General features: G+C 38.1%; 1 protein-coding gene across 2 annotated transcripts in view; it reads right to left on the reverse strand.

Moving 5' to 3' along the window:
* The window catches only part of CPNE4 (copine 4), a 227,630-nt gene that overhangs the window by 176,455 nt on the left and 27,151 nt on the right, over window positions 1–24,024 (reverse strand). Inside the window, exons 1-2 of one of the 2 annotated variants that reach the window (XM_017818007.1) lie at window positions 14,782–14,857; window positions 4,622–4,809 (exon numbers count right to left, since the gene is read on the reverse strand). In XM_017818007.1, coding sequence (XP_017673496.1) covers window positions 4,622–4,809; window positions 14,782–14,839 — 246 coding nt within the window. In that variant the 5' untranslated portion in view covers window positions 14,840–14,857. Of the gene's footprint in view, window positions 1–4,621; window positions 4,810–14,781; window positions 14,858–24,024 lie in introns of those variants that run through there. The other variant, XM_017818008.1, reaches the window with a different exon arrangement.

Genomic DNA, 24,024 nt, shown 5'->3' on the forward strand with positions numbered 1-24,024 from the left:
CATTTTTATCAAAGCTCATTGAGTTCAACGAAATTTGTGACTTCAGACAACATTTTAACAAAAAACCTATTTCAGTGAACAAACTTATCCATCCAAACAATTCCACCCAATTTCATCAATATGAATTTTAGCAAGTGCATGTTGTCTTTGGGTGCTGCTTTATTTGCTCTGCAGTTACTTCAAGTTTAATAAAAACTTAGGAAAAATAAACAAAAAGCAAGAACTCCAGCTGGCTGTTCAAATCCACAAGGCAGCAGATACTCTATGTCCTCAAATTTTCCTGTTAAAAGCCATAAGAGTACAACTACAGAAAGCCCTCCCAGATTTCCAAACCTGGCTACTTCGCTTTTCATAGCTACAGACATCATGTTCCATCTGCTACGTGAGGCTATGACACCTCCCAATTTCTTGTAAATCTTGTATGACCAGACACAGCTCAGCAACTTACTCAGCTTTCAAAATAACATGTATTACGGGTACTTGCCATATGCAGATAACAACCTGTGCACAGGTCCAAGCTACTTTCTTAGGAATAAGGAGTTAATGAGAATGTCAGTGCTAGCACATCTTGGCTGAAGACTCCAATGCTATACACAATTAATATTTATTACACATGGACATCCACGCTGCAGGTGGGTAAAATAATCATTGGAGCAAAGGAATTTATCATCACGTACCTCAGTCATTCACCATTTGAAGCTTATTACAGTAATTAAACTCCTCGAACACATTCAAATCAATATGGAAAAACAGCCATTGAATTATTATCTTAAACAGTTAAAGTACAGCATTTGGCCTCTCTGCAAGTGTGTACCTGCCTAAGATTAAGGCCAGAAGAGCTAAAATTCAGCCCCGGGTAGTAATACAGATAGCATAATCTTAAATTTTTCTGTGTCACACCCTGTCACGTCAGGCTAAAAATACAAACTTCATGTGAGAGAAAGAGTAAACTGCTGATTTTCCTGGGAGACACAATGTATTATTTACATTCTAGATTGGTGGAGATAGTGCTTTTCAGACAGCATCAACATTCATATATAGAGAAATGTGGCGGGAAGGTATGTGTGCACATTTGTGCATGTGCAGGTTTGTTTGTGGGGAAATATTTACCCAGACAGAAAGAGAAAAACAGAAAGCATATCTGTCCCAGAACTGGGGACAACCCCCAGGATTCTTTGAGTACTTGTCCATGTCCTGCCCGTGTTCCTAGCCGTTTCACATCTGAGGAATAATGTGTCAATTGTCAGCTCATCCAGGGAACTACAGGCATGTCAATCTCACCTTGATTCCTAGGAAGTTGATACAGCAATTAATCCTGGAAACCATTTCCAGGCACATTAAGGATAAGAAAATCATCATGAGTAGTCAGAATGGACTTCTATGATGAAGTGACTGGCCTGGTAAATGAGGGAAGGGCAGTGGATATTGTCTACCTGGCCTCCAGTAAGGCCTTTGACACTGCCTCCCATAAGATCTTCATGGAGGAACTGCTGATGTAGGGGAGGGATGAGCAGACAGTGAGGTGGACTGAAAACCAGCTGAACGGTTGGGCCCAGAGCCTGGTTATAGAGATGTAAAGTCCAGTTGGACAAGAGGTGGACCACAGGGGTCAATAGTGGATCCAGTCCTGTTTAACACCTTCATTAGTGAGCTGGATGATGGGGCAGACTGTGCCTTCAGCAAGTTTGTAGATGACACACCTGGAGCACTCAGGGGCATCTTACCAACGTACATAATACCTGAAGGGAGAGTCTAAAGACGACAGAGCCAGGCTTCTTTTCACTGGTGGCTAGTGACAGAACCAGAGGCCTCTAATTGAAACACAGGAACATTAGGAACTTGTGACAACAACCAAACACTGGCACAGGGTGCCCAGGGATTATGCAGAGTCTCCCTCCTCAGATATATTCAAAAACTGTCTGACACTGTCCTGGGCAACTGGATGTAGGTGTCCCCACTTAAGCAGCAGGGGATGGACTATGTGACCTCTTGAGGTCCCTTCTAACCTCACCAATTCTGTGTCTGAAAGAAGAAAAAATAAAACAAACCAAACAAAAAAAGCCCAAAACTAAACAAAACAGAAAAACCACAATTAAAAACCAAATAATTATATGACATTTCCAATCTCTGGAAACTGCATCTACCCACTCTACAAGAGCATCAACACATTTTCATTCTATATTTACATGTGCAGGTGGCACAATTTACACAAACATACACATACACATGCACAGTACTGCAGAACTGAAAAAGAAATCTCCTCAGCAACAGGATGACATGTTTTATCAAAATCTTCCAAGAGATAAATGTGCAAAAATTCCTCACTTTCGAGGATTATCTGTGTCTGTAGAGTAAATCCCTCACATCCTAGTGTCTCTAATTGCACGCACAATGCAATTCCATCAGCTCAACCCCGCAAGCTTCAGATGCATCTGGCCTAATAGCAGCTGTGCAGCCTGTCCTCAGTACTTTTCAGAGATTTCAAAAGCACTTGTATGCAAGACCATAACCTGTATTTCAGACACCTTCAACCCAGCTACTCCATGTTGATAAAACCTCCTAACAACTAGAGCATGTGATCAATATGCATGTTTCAGTAATACTGTATCTTGCTACAGTCTGTTTGGAGATGTCCAACCTACAAGGGGTTTAAGGTGTCTGGAAATTCAAGGCAATTTCATGAAGGCATTAAATCCATATATACAAAACTCCTCAGTTCTGTTCCTGTTTGGGTTGCCATTTAGTGATTTCTATATTGAATATACTCACTTCACTGGTAACTAGATTTATTCTTTTTTAATTATTAATTTTTCTGCCTTCTCAGGTCTTGCTGGATCATTGATTCCCATCAGCAGAAGATTCTTCTAACCAAATTATATCTTCATCTATACCTGAGTGACTCTGCTCAATTTAGCTCAGCAATTGCAACTTAATTAAAAATTCTGTTGAGAATGTGCTGGCCAGAAAACACTCATTATGTCAGAGCTGTATTCACTTCACAGCACTGATAGGAACATGAACTAATAAAAACTTTTTATTCACACTAAAATGAATGCCCTGGACTCCCATTAGACAGTAAGAGAAACTGACATAGGATGAGAATCATATCAGTGGGCAGATCTGGTCTGCAAGAATTACTCAATTCAGAGAATAACTTTCCAAATTAAAACCACATCAAATAAAGGGAATCTCTGTTACAGCATCAGAATATATAATTTAATCTACTTACTCCACTTATAACTGGCCAGAGACAAACTGTATGTGAAATGCACTCAGTTATTCAGAGAACTGAAATACTGGAAAAGTTTTCATTCTACCCTTTCCAAACAGGGCATTTCACTTATTTTGACCTTTAATACATTGCTTGGTTCTAGTACTTATGTGATTACTCAAAGTGCAGCTATATGCTTCTTTCTACATAGCTAGCTAAAACTACTTTCTTCAGGCTATTGTATCACCTTAAATTTTAATGAAATGGACTCACCGATTTTGTAGCTCTAAGACAATTGTGAGAGTTTTATATCTACTTCTTATCTGGTTTTCTACTAGGGACATTTTTAATGGTTCCACAAGAGAAAAGTATGAAAAGAAGAATACCATCAAAAAAACCTTAACTTTGCTATGCTGGTGCCAACTGGTCTGGAAAAATTTCAGAGGTCCATAGGTCGAAACCAGACAACTGGAATAAATGGAACAAAATGCCCAAAGTCTGACAAATTTGGCTGAAAATGCTAAATTAAAAGACCCTTGAATTTAGGATTTTGCTTTCTGCCTATGCTCAGAGTTATTATTTTTATCTTTTCATATATAACGCAATCTTATGCTGAATGCTGAAACTCTTGAAAGGGGACAGATGAATACGCATGCAAAATTAACTGGATTTAATACATTCCTAATTTTCTCTTATGTACTTCTATTTTCTTTTTAAAATCACCTTTTAGCTTGTTAAACCACAAACACTCAAGTATAAGTTTGAAATAAAATAACCAACACGATGTCATTAAAAATATTACATTTCATTCTAATGTTCTTTATTTACAATTTGAACTTCCCTAAGACATCCTATTTCCAGCTATCAATGAAATGATTTCCAAGATTAGGTAAAGTAACATGAAGCAGGATTTTAATCAAACATGCAAACTGCAATACAAGGCAAACTGATCCAGCAAACACATTAGTTTTACTAACTTCAACTATGAATCCAATTGTAATGCTTAAAATTTGCAAATCAAGCTGCTTTTTCACCAGGTTCCTTGCCAACTAGTAATGGATATTCCTCTCTTCCATGGCATTTTTCTTCTTGCTGTTGTAATGCCTGATAGTCATTATCCCTGTTATTATATAGCTTTTAGGAAACATGAGGCCTAAAGGGGAAAGTTTTATGATGCTTCACTCTTTAATCATCTTGATTTTTAATCTAGACTCCAAAGAGAAGCTCAAAGGTTTTGATTCAAAGTGTGTCAGGGTTAATGGAAAATCTCCCTTCACTCTTACAAGATTATGCCACAGGCTTCAAACTACTTTTTCTCTTCATTGTTCTCGCTATTTGAAATTTGCCTCATATTTGTCTATGCCATCATAAAGTGTCAGAAGAATAATTTTTATTCTATTAAACACTCACCTCAAACCACTGGCCGTGCGACTGCATTTTAAGGATGACACAAGGATCTGGTTTTGAGAGGGCATCCCTGTCTGATATGCCTTTGCATGCAACTCGCAATTCCACTTTAGTCAGGCATGGGCTGTTAAAAATTCCCAGGGTATTGGCTGCTGATTCATAGATGTTGCTCATTTTCTTCATTCCTTGTTCTGAAAGAGAGAAAAGGTCTATTGAGAACGGTGCACACACAGTACAGCCCTTCCCTCCCTTCCAGAGGCCAGCGCGAAGTTCTGCTAGACAATAACTGTGAATGAGATCCAGAGCAAGAGGGGGAAAAAATAAAATCAAAATAATAACTATAGAAAAAAGAAATAATCGTCTCATATGTTTATAAATAAATCAAGTTCAAAACTGTGATCTTGACTTCCAGCTCTGTTCCTGATTACAGAGCTGCGTTTCCCCAGGCCAAAGGATAGATAGACAGGATGGTAATTCCAAATTTCTCCTGATAACACTTAAGAGGGCTAAATTAAATTTGTTCAGCGCTCCCTCAATCTGCTGTTATTTATCAGTATTCCATCCAAAATGTATGTACTTCTTACAGAAACTTTTGGTGTAAATGCCATAGAAGGCTCCTTTCATATCAGTCTTAAATTCCAAAATATCCTTCACTATTTCCAAGCTTACTGCAGAAGATTACCTCCCTCCATTCCTAGGCAAGTAGTCAAGATTGATGTTCTAAGCATAAGGGCAGGATATTTGCGCTGGCAAATCTTGTTGTTATACAGAGTCTGCTCTTTTGGGTCAGGAATCACAGTTACATGAACACAGGCAGCTGGAATGGTGGGGACCTCTGGCCCTTACGTCATTATGAACACCACCACCAACCTTATAGCTCAAGCTTTTGCTCTCAACAGAAGCAACAAAAACATTTGAACGTAAAGCTTAGCAAAAATCACTATATGATTATTATTGCATCAATAAAGAAGAATATGGGAATGCTATAATTCACTAATTTGTTTGGAACTTCACAGCCTGACCCCCAAAAATTTTTCTCCAAATACAGGGATTAGTGCCTTCACCACCTTACCCTGTACGTAAGAGCTGCAAAAAATTAATCTCACACTTCTAGGGCAGATTTGTCTTGCCAGTTCATAAACAAGATAATTTTGTGGTCTGTTTCAAATCTTTTCACTATCTCTTCCACAACGTTCTGTTCTCAGATGCTAATGACTTCTGAGAACTGTTTCAACAAAAGTTAAATTTTGGAGATATGGAAATGAAAGTAAAGTTTTCCTATCACCATGAAACTAAAAATAAACCCACAAACCCACACCTATACAGTTTTCCTGTGAATTATAAAGGCAATTCAGAATAAGAGAAGTTGGCAATACAGTGTGGACCTCTAATACACACAGATAAACTTCAGGAATGTAAGTCTGATGATGAGGCAGATGATCTCCTCCCCTTGCAGATGAGAAAAAAGCTCATTAACAATTTACAATTCTTCCAATTCAAATCTACACAACAGTTTACTGTCGGACCATTTATCTCCTGTGAATACCCCAGCCTGCTGGGTTAGATATGTTTGTAAGTGAAGTGAGTGTGGATGGACTCTAACCCCGGTCTCAAGCTCAGGCTCTATGTGCATATTTCCTTATGGTAAAACAGGCTTGAAATGCGAGCCACACCAAAACCATAGTGCCTGACATCCTAAGATCAACAAATAGTCTCCTTCAGCTCTTCCCAATTACTTGGAAATATTATCACCTGAACTACTGTACCTTGGATTTAGTGTTAGGAAAGAAACATGACTAAGAAAAAAGGCAAAACTAAACAAAATATAGAAAAGATAATGATATTATGCTACATTATAAAGCCCTAAGAGCAATCTCAAGTTCTACATGATGTATTCTTATAGAGTAGTTTAGTTTCTCTTCCATTTTTAGCTAAGAGTCCTGACACTGAAGATAAATCAGCATGGCTCAAATCTCAAAGTCTTTTATAGAGTAGGGAACAACATTTTGTGCTGTGTCAATTCACGACAGTGATGGCAAGATCGTAGCTCTAGCTTGAGAGCAACAGCAAGCAGAGGGAATTGAGCTCTAGCTTAATTGGAACTACTCTGATACAATCACAAATCGAGAAGCAATGACCTGCATTTAAAGAGGGACCTGAAATCTGATACCTCAAAGAAGTGATTGGAAAAAGTGCTACCAAAAGTGATGATTCAAAACTATATTTGGAAGACTGTTTTGCTTCTTTTTGTTGCCTTTTTTTTTCCAAAAAAGAACACATTAAGGTGGTGATACTGTGACAAATACACTGAAGGCTACTATTTAGCTAAAAATTACAGAGAAGATTATATGTATTTATAAATATGTATGTATTTATATGTATCTTGCTAGCAATCATCACAATCTTTTTTTTTTTTTTCATTCTACTCCTAATATATCCCAGATATATGATGTCAGGAGCCTAAGTTTCCATTAACTAGGATTACAAAAACACTGCTAGGAACTGAGGTGGGGGGAAAGACTGTTGTCTAATTATTCATCATTTTATAATCCCATCTCCTTCAGAAAGCTGCTCAACAAGATCATCCCACACATTTACGAGACATTTTTACATGTTGCCCTTTCCAAATTGAAATCCATTTGAAAATTGGGTTAATTCTGTCTAATGCACATCATACATCATTAATAAAATGTCATCCTTTGTGCAAAAATAGGTTGGTGATTTAATTAAACTGGATGATTTCAACACTGAAGAGAAGAGGAAAAAGTAGCAGAGTGAGGGGGAGAGGTGTATTTTTCTTCCTCCTACAGTAATTATACACTGTGTTTTAGAACAGTGAGCAAGTATAAAATTATATTTCTTTTTATCACTACAACTATTACTTCAGTTTTTACAAGTTCTAAATTTATCAATGGAAAAGATCAAGCCACATCTTTAATATAATCACCAGCTTGGGCTGTTGTATTGATGTCACGTTACCAGGGAGCTAGGGGCCTGGAAAATAGATTTTGTGCCTACCAAAAATAGCTAAAAAGGGTATTATTTTATACAAACATAGAGAAGTTAGATTGCGTAAGAAGTTTTTTGTCAATTAACTACGTACATTGTTGATGGAGGAAAAAAATGCTAATTTTTCTTTGCTACAAACTTTTCCTTTTTCAGTTCATTAGAACCTTATTATTCCTTCAACGTCCACGAGGCTTCAATATTCACTGAAAAAGAGCTGTATCCGTGAGAGGAAAGCAAAAGCATATGTAGAAAAGTAAGTGAACTGGTCATACGCTACTAAAATTTTCAGTTTGTTGCTGCACATGTTCTCTTTCATTTCCTCTGGAAAAGAGGAAAACAGCGCTTCCCACACAAACTTACTAGACAGTGGTAGACTGGATGGAACGGGGAAGCAAAACCAGGCCTTCTGGTTTCACCTCCCCATGGTGAAACAGCAAGGAAGAAGGCAGTACTAACTGGAAAAAAAGTCTTGAAGTGCACTGTGCTGAGAGCAAACCATGTACAAGGTTATTTTAAAAGAGATTCATGGTTCATTGATGTGAAATTCCTGATGAGGTGGGAAATAAAGAATATATAGCCAAATTCTTCTCCATGGTGCCCAGTGACAGGACAAGAAGCAATCGGCACAAACTGAAATACAGGAAATTCTGATCAGGGAAAAGAAAACTTTTTACTGTAAGGCTGGTTGAACACCAACAAGCTTCTCACAGAACTTGTGGAGTATCCATACTTAAAAATATCCAAAACTTGTCTGGACATGGCCCTGAGCAACCTCCTTTAAGCAGAGGCTTAGAATAGGTGATCTGCAGAGGTACTTTTCAACCTCTGCTACTCTGTGATTAAGCAGAAAACAATCAAAGTATAATCTTTTAGTGTATTACACATTTGACAGGCGGATTTTCCATTCAGGGGGACTGAATGGCTTAAAATGTTCAGTCATATAGTGACTACAAAAGTAAGGATCTCCATGATGCGAAGTACAAACAGTACACGCCTCTCTCCGAGATCTAAAAGACTTGAATTCAGCTTGCACAATCAAATCCACCTTGTTACAAAATGGTGATCCACACAGGGCTTTAGAGAACCTCACAGCAAACTAATAACCAGGCTCCTTAGATTCACCATGAAATAAATCTAAGATGTTACCTGAATTCAGATTTCAAGTTTTCTCCTCTGCCTACCCTGTCATTTTGCTTTCCTACAAACACAGTGTCCAAAAAGCTTTTCTGCAAGATGCCTGGGTGAAGAATGAAGACATTGCTTCTCTACAGCACCTTGCTAAGAGTCAGGGAAACACGCACACTCAGCCTCACCTTCAGTTTAGGTAGTAAGTGAGCAGCAAATGAGAAAGATGCTGAGATTAAAAGCAGTAACCAGTGTGCTCTGCATTTAGGAAAAGGTCTTGTTATTTAGAAACCAGAACTCCAGGCCAAAGTACAAGCAAATGAATCCTGGGTTAGAAGCTTTCCCGTCACCGTATATTGAGAGCTGCATCTGAATCATTTGTTTTACTGGCACACTGGTCATGAAATGAAAATGAGCCAATAGCATCTGCCTGCTTCTGCAAAAGTAAACAGCAAGAGTCTGCTCCTGGAAAAGTAAATTATGTTCATAGTATGTGTATGCAGTGGGAAATACTAATGTAGGATTACATGAAATAAGAGCTGTGAATAAGTGCCTCCAAAAGAGGGCAGGCCTAAAAGCACTGGATGTTGTGGCACTAGCTGCTCCCTACTTATTTATACCTATGAATTATATATGGGATAGACATTTAGCGTTAAAAACACATGAGTAGCACAACTCTCTAGACAGAAAGTTTTGTACCAACAGTTTCTTCAAGGTTTAAAGTCTAATAAAAGTAAATACAAAAACCAAATCTACAGATAGCACCTTAAAATTCATAAAACTCAGACTACCAGCTTCTGCTGGAAAACAATTAGTGCGTCACTGCTTAAAAGAGATGGAAAACTACTTTTCTATGTTATTAAGAATTATGATCCTTGTAGCCCTAGGAAAATGGCTTCCTCTAGTTCTGTTCTACATTCTTGATTTAAGTTACAACTCAAAATCAAAATCTAAATAGTCATGTTCATTTTTATGTGAAATCACTAGCTTTAAGTGACAAACAGAATCTGATTAAATAACAGGACATTTTGAAAGCATACTGAAGTTTTTATAGGGTCTGATCTGAGATCCACAGAAGTCAGTGAGAAAATAACCCATTGATTTCAACAAAGTAGGCAGCTGAGTAATATAGTGCCCCAAGCAATCCTGTTTTGTCCCATTGTATTTCATCATTTGGCAACACAATAATGAAAAAGAATCATCAGGCACAGAGGATTCAAGTGCCTTAGAACTGCCTTTCAGGGCCTGACCCAAACTCCACTAACCTTATCAATTGGCTTCAAATGTGCATTTCTCAGGCCCTGAAGATTTTATATGCTTCTATTCTGTCTTCCATTATGATACAAGATGAAGTTATAAAAAATACAGTAGGAGTGAGATTTATAGAAAAGGCTGAAATTATGTTGGGTGTTCAGGCAGAAGAGTTTTAAAACGTTCCTCTGTTTAATTACTTTTTTGGCTCCAGCAGAATGTAGCCATGGACCCCTTCAAAGAATGATACTAAATGAGGTGAGCAATTATTTTACTTTAAGAAACTTTATGTGATTGGTAATTCCCAGTCTCAAGAAATTACTCTATCAATTTTTGACATCAAGGTTTCCTTGGTTGTGAAAAGCAAGCCCATTCCTTCTCATTCAGCTGTGTGGCTGGTAAATAAGCTTTCTGCAAATGAGGAAAGATGGGAATTCATCAGGAGGTCCTGATACAGCAAGTTCATTAAATTAATATTCCAGGTGCTTAACTGGGAGCTCACTAAGATACATGGCTTGCCAAGGTCTGAACAGAGAGCCCAGAGTGATAGCAGATAGCCCAGATAGAAAGCAGACCTATCTTTATTAAAAAATGTAGGTCAGTGATTGGAAACCAGTGATCGGCCACAGAAGATGTTGTTTATTGCCCTCATTTCCTCTGTGAAGCAACATCTTTTTCATGGTAACATTTTCAAAGCAAAGGGTCTTCTGTAACCTCTGTTACACTGTTTGATCGACCTCACCATGAACTGGTTTTTTCCTTATTTTGTCTAATCTTTCTTGCTGCTGTGGCCATTGCCTTGGCCTGTCTCTGTGCATCTCTGGAAACTTACTTCTCATGAACAATAAGTGCAATCTTAAAATGTAGTCATTCGACTGCTTATCTTTGACCACACTCCCAGACTCCTGATTATCAGCCATATCACTGCACAAGACTCTTCTTCTATTGGTATTAAAAATTATTCTGGTCAACATTCACTGTATTATAAAGAAGTTTAAGTGATCATAGATAATACAGACAAAACGCCAGTTGCCAAAATTAATTTGAATATGAATTATTGTGTAAGGAGAAGTCAACAGGTTAGCTAGACCACTCCACAGGACACTTTGTGCAATTAAAAATACAATTTTTCCTTCTTCCCTTTGATTCTCTGACTCATACAAAAATTAATGAGGATTTATTTAAAGTTACACCTACCAAAGTTTGATAAAGGCCTTTGCGAAATGAGCAACAAACTCAGTACAGAAGGAGGATCTGGAGAATCCACAGCAGTGCTATTGTGAACAATAAGACAGATCAGATAATGCAAGTAATCTATTTGGACAGAAGGGGAGAAGGTTCACAACAAAGTGCCAGCAGTGTAAATGGAAATATACACACACTGACAGCTCAAAGGGACTCATTACCATAGAACCAGTTGTTTCAATTATAAGGGGAGAAGGGAAAGTCACTAGAAAGAAATTGAGACATCTAATGTATGACAAAACACTGTAAAAAGTGTTCTATCCCTGTACAAATAACCCCATTCCAGTTAAGAGAGGGGAAACCCCCATGATAACTGAAGCAGTGGCCAGTTCTGGATGCTCTGCGTGGACCCCACTGAAGTCAGACTTGATGCAATGCAAAGCACCTGTAAGAGTCAGTCATTAAAATACATATATTCTATTATCCTCTACTAGAAGTGCAAATCTAAGATTCTCTCTTGCTCCTTTAGTATGTAGCTAATGCCATTAGACACCTTTTAGTTCGCCGAGTTCCCAGTGTCTTCCTGCTTACAATGCTGTAATACACAGGAGAAAGACAGGAGGCCAAACAAACACAAGATCAAAATAACCTTCCTAAAGATAAACGGAGACAACTCCCCTACTAGAAAGCAGTATCAACATTTACTACTGGAAAAGCAGCAGAGATTTTTTCCCCCAGAATTAACCAAAGTCTGTTTTATTTGCATTCAGTGGATTTGTACCAGTCACAAGGAGTCTGCCTCTCCCACAACAAGGCTGGCTTACAGGCTGGTTACAGAGGGTGTGTATTTTGTCCTGTTTATAAAATGACATCTTCTAAGACAATGTGGTGTCTTAATAACAGAATGTATTTTATTTGGAACAGTGTAGAGGCCAGAAAGAAAACAGATTGATGCATCTATGTGCTGACACACAGTAACAGCTAGCCCCACAATTGTCTTATCCACAGTTTTATTTCCTTAAATATTCCTATCTAAATCCTTCACTTGCAGCTCAATAATGTCAAGTAAAAGCATTAAATAGTCCCAGTGTTGCTCATAAAAATGACATATTTTAACTCAGAAAACATTAATGAAAGTAGCTTCATTCTTAATATCATTTTGATTTGCAAAGCCATTAGAACTGATGTTCCACAGCCCTTTCTCACCATTAGAGAAGTCAAAAATGTATTTAAAAAGCAAGAGAAAGAAATGCCAACAAAGTTCAAACTGTCCTATAACTTGAGTCCCTGAGCCGATGATTTATGAGTGGGACTGAATAACATGAAACCCCAGTAAAATTCAGTCTGCCAAATAAGCAAATGATTTGCCTACTGGTTTTGCTATTGGGTCTCAGGAGTCTGGCATACTACAGCAGAGATAATACCTGAAGCACAGGCAGCTGTAAGCACAGGGATTAGGCATCGATACATGAAAAAGCTCAGGACCATTGAATCCACTGCAAACATCACACTGAGGAGTTTCACACACACAAAAACCCAAACCTATTATATGCAAGCATGCATGTTTGTGAATATAAGTGACGTGTAAGCCTAGTAAATCACAGAAATTCAACTGAATCTCTCTAATCAAAAACTTCAAAGCTACTAGCATGTGATATTTATTTGACTACTTATCACTAAAAGCCATTACAATTTTCTTAGGTTTGCCATTTTCGTTTGCTGCTTGTACTAAGCGATATATCAAATGAAACACAGGAACAGAAGTTTATTCACTCCAAGGATATGTGTTTGCTGCTTTTCTTAAATCAGCTATCACAGTTAGGTATTAGAGGGAAAATAAAGGTGTCATAACAAGAACTGAAGCTTTATAATACAGTTACTTATCCAAGAATCTTAAATAATTGGATATTTCACTATACTTCAGAGAAAGATAAGCCTGGAACAAAATCAAATAATCCCAGCACTCCAAGGTGTAGCAATCACAATTCTGCTATCAGCTGAGAGCCTTCAGTGAGGTGAAACAATTCTTGAAATAATTAGCCAATTCTGAACAACAAGAAAGATTTATAGTCTACTATGTTAATCCTTGCATTATCACCTACACACACATAAAATACATTTGAAATTACAATTACCTTTTACCCACCTTGGAAAAACCCACTGGTTATCAGCTAGAAGAGAATCATAGAATTGTTTGGGTTGAAAAGACCCCTAAGATCATGAGTCCAGCCACTAACCCAGCACTGCCAAGTCTACCACTAAACTGTGTCTCTAAGCACCACATCTACACATCTTTTAAATACCTCCAGGGATGCTGAATCAACCACTTCCCTGGGAAGCCTGTTGCAGTGCTTCACAACCACTTCCCTGCGAAGCCTGTTCCAGTGCTTGACAACCATTTCAGTGAAGAATTTTTTCCTGATGTCTGATCTAAACCTCCCCTAGTGCAACTTGAGGCCATTTCCTCGGGTCCTATTGCTTGTTACTTGGTAATGAAGCAGCAAGTTGTATTCCTCAGTTACACTCAATTACACCAAAGTATGTATATAAACACATGTCATGCTTGAAAGAGTTTATCCATTTACAGATGTAACATATTGCAAACTGCTAATTTTCCTCAACAGATGGCTATAATGGCTTTTCCTGCAGCATAAAAATGATTCTACAAGAGAAGCTGCTTCCTGCTGCTAATCCAAAGATAGGCACATCAAGAACAGCAGTGAAGAAGAACTTCCCATTTACTGTTTAGTTCTTGCACTTGCAACATAACCAGAAGGTATACTTACTATAAGTTGGCTCAGGGCTTCTTAGCAGTGTGAGAAAACCTAAATTTACCTACTACACAGGGGCCACAATGAGCCCAAAACTGGAACTGAGCTTTAAAGTCAAGTTGCTCTGTCAGGTAGGACAGGAGCAGAAGAAAGGGAGCAACAGACAGTGCTGCAAGCAGTTGCTCTCTCACTTTATAGTCTCTTGCCAAACATGCTTGACCTCTTTCTCAGTAACAACCAGAATTCCTATGGCCTCCCGGGACTCTGACACACAAGGAACAGTCTGCCCACCCTCAGGGGGCTGCTGGGGAATGAACACCTTTGCCAGCCAGTCCTGAGTTCACTTCCTTTGCAACAGAGGTTCAGGGACAACAGATTGGGTTTGTACCACTAGTTTAAGTTAGAGCATGAGCCTTTCTTGTCTTCTTGTCATTTACTTACTTTCTATTTCCTTTTCAAGATCCTTGATCAAATGTTTGAAGTGTCACCCAGGAGACTTAGGCCAAGCACACACTGAAACTGTCTCAGCTAAATTGGCAAGGGATACGATCACATTGCAGCTCCAACTGCAGGCACCAGAAAATCCTAAAGGATATGCAGCTCTGCCAGCCAAATCATACTTATATAGAGTGTTAATTTCTTTCCTAGATTCATTTCTACTACCTCAGTCTGACTTTTCAGCCATATCCTACTCCCTGTCTGGAGTGTTTTGCAATCAAAGTAGCCCCATACCATGATAGTCTCCAAAGAAGCTAGTAGCTATTTTTGGTATCAAACTGATTCATAAAAGAATTGCATCATGCTGTCAGCAAAAGGTCCTACCAGTGCCAAATGTACTGCTGATGCCAGTGTCGTGCCATTCCTCTGCTGGTGTGTCCATGCTCCACAGGATCTGTGCTCTACTGAGCTACCAAAGATGGGTCCTAATGCGTCAGGACACAGCGCAGCCTCATATAGATCCTAACCTGGGCCCTGGAAGCAAGAAAGCTTTGTCAGCAATGTTATAGCAGAGCTACTTCCTTCTGACACAGTGCCAAGGCTTTGGCTAAATATTACTTCTGAAAACAAGCTCTAGAAACCCAAGCCACCAAGAGTTTTCAAGCTTTTCTCTTCCTTGGGAATTCTTGGGATATGAGAAATATCTTTGTCAACAACTAACACAGATGAGAAGCAAGATACTTGGAATGTCTTTTATAAAACTTTGACTGATACAAGGAACCTATGAGTATACACAAGAGTTACGTCTTCCTTGTGAAATCTGCAAGTCCCCATCAGTCTTTGTTAGCATGTACTGACAACAAAAGGGTAAACCAAACAATTTAGCTCTGTTAGTTAGTATAGAGTTTGGAGGCAGAAGGAAGGGGGTCTCTGTCCCTAAAATAATGCACACAAAAAAATGGACTGGCACCATCACTATTGATGGAAGTCCTACTGCCAACTGCCACACACAAAAAACATCATAACATCTGCTGATCTTGACATCACTGCCTGGTAGGAGAATATTGTGTGAAGTTCACACTACGTAAGCAGTACCCTTGGATTTGGGCACATATTGCACAGGGCTTCACCTACATCTGCCTTTACAGGACAAAGTGCTATAAAGTCCATGAGCCACCCACTGACAGACAGAAAGCAGTGCCAATGAGCCAGCAGTGACGGCCCTCAAGGGAGAAGAGACACAAGAGGCTGGTATTAAAGTTCCAGCCAGATTGTTCCACTTCACAAATGTGATGACTCTGATCAGATTATCTAAGACATAGTTCTGTATGAATTGAAAGTTTAAAGGCATTCCCAGGCTTTCCCTCCAAACCTGTGAAACTGTTAATTCACTCCCTCACCTGCCTTCTGCTGAATATGATCGCTCTCCAAATAGAAATTTATCAACTCTCCTACGTTGCTTACCAAGAGACAATTGCAAAGCATCAGGGAGATAAGGAATGGCAAAGCAGAGTCACTATGATGTAATAGTCCACTTTACATGGTGGTGGAAGACCTCAGAAGATGACAATCTTTGCTCTAAGGATAAATAGCAGCAGCATAAGTGAAACTCAGGAAGAGAGAAAACAAGCATTTCATTGAGTCTAGCTTAGGTAGATGTCTAAGTCACCAGCATGTTTGAAATACCAACACAGTTGAAAGCTTTATAAGCCTAAATAAAAGAGTTGTCAGTGCTTCACTCAAAAGTGATGCTGAAGAGCTTTGGTAAAAATAAAGGTGTGAAGTCAAACTGCAACATCTGGTTGTGCCTCACTTTTTCTCCACACAAGCTACATGCCCTGCACTTGACTGACAAGAACTTGTACTTCATGTTCTTGGCCTCACCGTCAAGAGACAGAAACACCAAACAAGCCTGGTAAAACTCCTCATGCTTGTAGAAAGATTAATATTTCCTAAGACACAGAAGAGTAGAAGCCTCAGTAGATATTCCATGATGCTAAAAAGGAGTGGTGATAACTAAACTAGATTGCAAGTATTCTGTGAGAGCTGCCAAGAACTAAAGAAAACGTAAAATTTAGAATATGCTAAAACCTGATAGTTGCTCAGAGCACAAAGCAATGTCTTCCTTGTTCAAGTATTTATATCTGATTTTAAGTCTAAGAGGACAGCCATCAGACTCCTGTACACCTACATATTTTTAGAATTAGGAATAACATGTTGACAATAACCAAAACACAACTGTAACAACAGATGATACTCAAATTGGTCTTCGAATACTTCAACCACACAAGGCATTTAATATTTACTGTGTGTTTATATGTGTCTTATTCTGGATACAGGGCAAATAGATCCAATAGTCATAGACATTTTTCGTAACTTAAAAAAAGATAAGATTATAATTTCATATAACTAATGGTCTAATGCATCAACATGTTTCAATGTACACAAGTATAAGGTAACTCCAGAATTAAGAGTTTTGAAAGGCCTTCACGAGTATGGAATCCAAGATCTTAATTTTTGTTCCTCTTAACAGAGAGAAGTGGAACACTTGTTTTTCATTTGCTTCTCTAGGGTCAGCAGCCCTGATAGGTTCTGGGAGAGTAAAAGAAAAAACAAAAAACTCCATACAAATTAATAATAGAGAACATGGGTTACAGTAAATGCATGCCCTCATAGATCTGTCCATTCAATTCATGTCTATCAAAATTCAGCGACAGATCTTTAAATACTTCTTTATAACTGTGGTATCAAATCCAGCCTTGAATACCTATAGAAAAGATGCACTAAAATGTTCTAAAATATCAGAAAAGATATGCCTTTTTAAAAGCATTTTGCTGTTTCAGTCATAAGCACTCTCTACCAGTTACAAACATCACAGCAATTGAGATCTGACCCAGTGAATGATGGATGACACTCTTTATGCTCCTGAGCCAAACCTCAAATTTTACCTATAATTTCTGCCCTCTACAATAACGAGGTCCTTGACTGCTGTTGCATTAAGTCTGTAATGAGATGGAATGCACAGTCATACCTTTTAGTGTTCTAAATTGCTTCAACTTTGGTGTAAATACATCAACAAAAACCATGTTGGGATATTAAGTACAGAGTAATAAATCCGAGTAAGATGTTCACTTGCTGATGTTATATGAAAATTATTTCTATATTTCACTGAAGAATTCTTCAAATGATTCACTTGAGTAATATGTTATTAAATGAAGCACATAAAAAGAGACATCTTGAGCATTAACTTAATTGAAGGTAGAAATAACACTGACAAATATTTAATACTTACTGGAGGAACACTCCAATTCTTCTCATGAGATTTTTACCATAAACTAGAAAGCCTGACATGAAAGTACATTTCCTACCTGTGTTGGCTCTTTTACCTTTTACAGGAAAGTGAGCATTTTGCAACATGTTAAGAAAACTGTTTCAATCAATTGATTACTGTAGCATTTCTTATTTAGCTACTACTTCAAGTATGAAGTTTCAGCTTGCTTTTTCCATTCCTCCTCTTTTTCAGCCTCTGAATAGCCATGTTCTTTCCATCTATGGTAAGTAACCTATGACCATCTTTTCTATTTTAGATCTCTGCCAAGATTATCCTTCCAAATAAGACAGATTGCCCAAGAAAAATCTCAGAGCAGTTTGAACATACCTACATACTGTTGTAAATGATACCACAAAGGAGCTCTTTAATTCTCAGTCACTGACACTTCAACATCTGACAAGATACTGTGTTGCTAGAATCAAATTGCATTGGGTCTCCAATAATGTTAATGCAAGCAAATTGTGTGATAAGAGTAATTTAGGTTGAAAGGGACCTCTGGGGGTCTGTATTTCCAATCCCTAGCTCAAAGCAGGTCTAGTTCAGGTAAGTACTGACAGTCTCCAAAGAAGAAGATCCCACAACCTCTCTGGGCCCCTATTCCAGTGCCTGACCACCATCTCTTTGAATATTTTGTTGCCTGTTTCCTTGCTGCAACTTATGCCTGCTGCCATACATCCTACCACTGTTCCTGCAAGAAGACCCTGGCTCCATCTTCTCTGATGACAGCACTAAGACCACATTCCGTCAGCCTTCCCCTCTTAACACTGAACAAAGCTCAAATCCTTCTAGGATTCCCTTTGACTTCACTGACTTACTTAGCTGGTGTGTGTCAGAAGGTCTGGTTAACTCAGTTAAAACAATTTAGGACTAAAAAAAGAAAAATATCACTACCATTTCCTGCATGTTATGGGGAGAAGACAGGCTTTAGAATATCATAGTTACCTTAAACAAACAGCATATTCCAACCGGGAGCTGCTTCCATAAATGACTTTACCATTTGCAATGCATGAACACTTTGGCAGGTCAAACCCCATGAACAAAACTGCAAGATCTTGAATAACTCATTTACACACTGCCTACGGAGTAACTATTAATACAGAGACAAACATCTTTTATGGGGGTGTAGTACTTCCCATGCATCCCTTTAAGGGACACTCAAGAAAGGTAAAACAAATTATTGCAGGTTTAGTTTGGTGGCTGTAATGATGTTTCTGACTGGCAAGATGGCTTAGTAGAATGCAATGATAAATCAAGAGAACTATATAAAGCTTATCTTTCACTATTTGGTATTTTTAATTCCTGGATAACTCCTTTCAGTCAGTGAACCATTTGAACTCAGACAAATGGTATTTGAAGTTTTTTTCTCTCAGAACTTTGTTCAAACAAAGATTGCACTGAGAAAATCAAATATTTAGTGTTGCTTTTACCTACAGATTGTTCAAAATGGGTTATAATTTCTCTTTGTATTTTAAAATTAAGACTTGAATTAAAATTGTGAAATTTTAAGGGTATTAATCTTTTCTCTTTCCTCAGCTTATCTATGTGCTGTCCTGTGCAATTAGTATTTCTTATGACATGAAACTTAGCTAGAAAAATCTCTGTCTAACACTTCAAAAGAAGTCTGGAAACAAACTTATTGAAACAGACTCCAATAAGGGCCCTTAGTTGGTATCAATATCATGGGTTTCTAATTTGCCACGTAGGTTACAATTTCTAACTTTTCTGGAACTTGCATTTCTGTTTGCCATCCTTGCCTTTCTTCAGTAGTTATAGCAATAAGCAAAGAGTCAGCTTAGAGAAGAAGTAGTATTTTGTCCTGCCTTATTTCCAGTATTCTCATCTTCAATTTCTTATGTTTAAAAATTGGTCTCTGTTTTGTACTTTTCAAAACAATAGCCTCAAACTCCCCCAACAGCAAGATAAAAGCTCAAAGATATCAAAACATAATTTTCTTGTCCCCATATACAAACAAGGAATACTAGAATTAGACAGAGGTTCACATAGAAGTTTTCTGTCAAAAAAAAAAAAAAGAAAGAAGTAGAAAATGCTTCCTCAAAAACAGCTTTAAGTAAAAAAAAAAAAAATGTATTTCTGATTACATTAAGTTTAGTCTAGCAAAGGTTAAAAGGCCACAAAATCATCTTTTCAATCTGGCTGTAAGAAAACTCAAAATATTTTGTTCAGTTTTGCTCAAATATCACTCCATTTCTTACCCACTATTCACACATTTCAATTTTTGCCATGTATAAAATAATTTTATTTAAGCCATGCCATTTGCAGTGGTATATTTCAGGAAATGCTAATCCTTCATTTATAAAGACTTAAAGGAAAGAAATCTTTGATGTTGCCCCTCAAGCAGCCACAGGCTGAAAACTCCTAAACTGACACACCAGAGACCCCAAGTAGGAGGAACTCATCCCTATTCTGTTGGTCCAATGTCTTCTTCATTTATAACACAAATAGACAAGAGTGCACACAAATACCAAACTGTGTAAAACTGCATTACTTACCTAACAGCCAGCAGTCAGTTAGCTTACATGAGAACAAATCCAAGTCTTTACAGGAAAGAAGAAACCATTTCAATCTAGTCTGGCTTAGCCAGTTGTCTAACCTGATTTTACCCTATACTGCTGAATACTTATTACCACTGCATCAGCAGAATCAGGGCCTGCCATCAAGAGAAACGGAGCAGTTAAACTTTGCATTTATATAATACAAAGTGTTTTGTTCTAGAAGGCTGAAAGAGGCTACCCAAAGTGTAAGCTGATTCTACCCAAAGCAGAATGCCAAATTGTACCTCAGTTTCTCAATCACATGCATGCCCAAGAACCTGACATTCCCCAGCAGCAAATAAAGACCAAACTGTTTCTCACCTTCCCCGTCTATTAATGAGGATGGAGTGGTCCTGCTTCTGTCCTGGTCTGGTGCTGTTGGAAGAATAGGCTGGAGAAACCACTGATGCATTCTTCACTGTTACAATTTTTTATATCATTCTAGTCTCTGCCCATTCTAGTTGTAAGCTTTTTGCTTTATTTTCCTTTACCGCTCATCTCCGTAAGAATGTCACAACTGTCATTCAAGGTCAAACCACACAGCGACAGGTGAATCCCTTAAATAAAGTTTGGCTTGATATAGCACAATGAATATCAGAACTCAAACATCTGGGCAATAAAATTTATGGTGGAAAGGGTGTGGAAAACAGGAGATACATATTGGTTGGTAACTTGTTGCACTTTAAAACTATTAGCACTTACCTGTGTCTGTCCAGTTCATTCCTACCACTGCTCAAATAAGCAAGATCACAAATGCCTATATACCTCAGTCTGCTTACAAAACACCTGTGAGTATGGTGTTTACCAGTGACCCAGAAGGAGAAAGCAGCACCTCCTGCCAGCTGTCTCCCTACTGGGGGAGTCAAGACAGGCATCTGTTCTACAAACCACGTTTTAAAATGAGAGAAAATATCTTCATCTGGAAGGAAAATTCCACATTGCCCTTCATACAGTCTGTGCATACCCAAACAACCTTTAGGATTTCCTATACTACTCCACCTTAGATCAGTAAAACATAGCCTCCGCACCAAGCAATGAAGCTCATTTGCCTACCCCTTGCCTGGGGAACTAAGAGATGACCTCCAAGTAATCACCAAAATAAACAATGACCCTGCCTATTCAAAAACAGAGGGACAGTCATTACAAACGACAAAAGGTAAAACTGAAGTGCTTCTCTCATTTTTGCCTCAAAAAAAAAGTCCAAACCAAAACCACAGACAACTCTTGTCTTCAGAGAGGATATTACCAGGTCTAAATACACAGTTGCTGTGACTGGCCAAGCTCCAATGAAATTGGAGAGGACTTACTCTTTTTTCAGTAGCCAATATTCTATCCCAAGGCTAATATTTGGAATACTAATTTTATCCTCTACCGCCAATGCAGTTGGTGTACCCACATGTTCTTAAGTTAGAAAGGAGAAATATGGCACAACTGAAAATCTTGGCGATAATCAAAATGGACCATTTGCTTCCCTTTTGGACTTTTGCATGGTCAAAGCCACGACAGGTAATAAAAGCACATAGACCAACAGAGATTAGTTATGAACATAGCAAGGTGTTCCTGCCCTAAACTTTCCCTTAGTGGGAGTTCAGACGTAACATGCTGCAGTATTGAGACTCTTGAGAAGAGAGAAACCAGGGTTCCCCTCAAACAAACACAGTAAGCAACGTTTCTCATTAAACCCTTTTAGAAACTGTCACCATGTGACTTTCCTTTTCTATTTATTTCTCTTTGCCAAACTTATCAGAGTCCTTCTGTCCCATCTCCACCGTGGCCAGCTTCCCAACCTTTTTTGGCAGCACTGCAATGTCACACCTATTGCCAGCTACAGACAGCTGAGTCTGCTGCTCTAGAATGAGATCTAATAGAAGAGAGGTGGAATGCAGAGGACACACACAGTGTGGTACTAACGTTCTTTGTCTCTAACACAGATAGATGCTTTTTGAGTAGGGATAGGATTCTTTCAGCTGGCAAGAGAAACAAGAAAGTAGATCAGGACTGCTGAGTCAAATGTATCCAGTAAATTTCCTTGCACAAAGTCTGCAGCTGCTCCAAAAAAGGGTGATGATTACTACAGGAGACCATAATTATACCAGGCCCACCTATCTTCACTCAAAAAAGGGAAGAAATGTCTCCACATTTTCCTTCCAGAGCAACAAGGGACAAAACTTTAATGAAAGAAGTATTTTCTATGCCAAAGAGAAAACCCTCTTTCCATGAGCTTTTGGCCATATAAATCAAATCAGAAAGAATAAATAACACCCACTGGCTGGTCACAAGTATGCAATAAAAATGGAAATCAATGTTCATGGAAGAATGTTGTTTGCTACTTAAATTTTATTGAACAGCAAATACACTAACACATTACAACCTTCTTCATGGACATTCTGCAAACACAGGGAGAGACAGTACATAAAGTATCTATTCAAAACTATTTGCTCAGTTAAAATAATTTTATACCTACTCAGTAGTATTTCTTCAGTGTTTCTGCAGGATTCTTGTGGCTCTCCAATCCGGAGCATTCTATCATACATCAAGGTGTTCTAGTGATTTATGAGGAGAGTCTTATCCCCAGCAGATAAGCTGTGCTGTTTTGGGCTGGAATAAAGCTAATTTTCTTCACAGTGGCTAGTATGGGGTTGTGTTTGTTTTGCAAAAACAAGTGTTGATAATAACAGGGAAGTTTTTGTTATTGCTGAGCAGGGCTTACACAGAATCAAGAGCTTTTCTGCTCCTCATGCCACCTGACCAGTCAGTAGGCTGGAGTGCACACTGAGCTGGGAGGGGACAGAGTCAGAAGGTGACCCCAACTGACCAAAGATTCCCTTATAGTAAGTTTGCAATGTACATATGGAAGTAGTAAGTGTATATCAGAGGCAAGGTTCTCTTGCAGTAACTGATTTTTCAACAGATCAAAATACCCTTATGTTTCTTTTTACACAAATATTCTTTAATTAAAAGATAAGCGATACAGCTATGAAGATTTCAAAAATATTTAACATTTTCTCAAGTGATATCCTAAGCCTTAAGTATTGTGAATCTTCCATCACAATTACACACAGCTTACACTATTAAATGCTCTGTTCTTTGCAGTTCTCTTGATTATAGAAGGATTGATTTTTTACCTAATTTTAGATTCTTTACAACACTTTAAATTGCATTACTAGATTGGAACATAAATCTTTACTGTTTGGGATGCTTTTTTCACCTAAGGAGAAGTCTAATGAATTGCATCAAGGATCCCACTTGAACAGTGAAGCATCCAGACAAATATTTAAAAAACAGAAAAAAAAAAACCCAAACCACTTTGCTTCATATTATTTAATGTCTGGAAAAAAAAACCCAAACACCCAACCCCAAACAAAACAAAAAAAAACCAAACAAAAACCAAAACAAAACAAACAAAAAAACCCAAACCAAACCAAACCAAAAAAAAACCAACACAAACAAAAGAGGTTCTAAACCTAAGGAAGCTGTACTGAAGTCATTCTTCTATATGTCTTCCTATCAATGAAGTCATTGGAAAAAGAAAAAATTCAAGTCCAAATTTTGTCTGAATTTGAAGCCCATTCTGAACTCTACTGAAGACAATGTAAAGATGTCATTTACATCAAAGGGCTGTGGAGTCCCTGTATTCACTTGCTTTTTGTAGCATTTGATCTTTGCTGCAGAAAAGTTATGGAGTGAGTAATTTACAAACCCATTTGTTCTCAAAAAGAGTGGTAAAATTGCCACCTAAGATGG

This window comes from Lepidothrix coronata, unplaced genomic scaffold (assembly GCF_001604755.1).
Source record: "Lepidothrix coronata isolate B3197 unplaced genomic scaffold, Lepidothrix_coronata-1.0 Scaffold64, whole genome shotgun sequence".
In the NCBI taxonomy this organism is placed as follows: domain Eukaryota; kingdom Metazoa; phylum Chordata; class Aves; order Passeriformes; family Pipridae; genus Lepidothrix; species Lepidothrix coronata.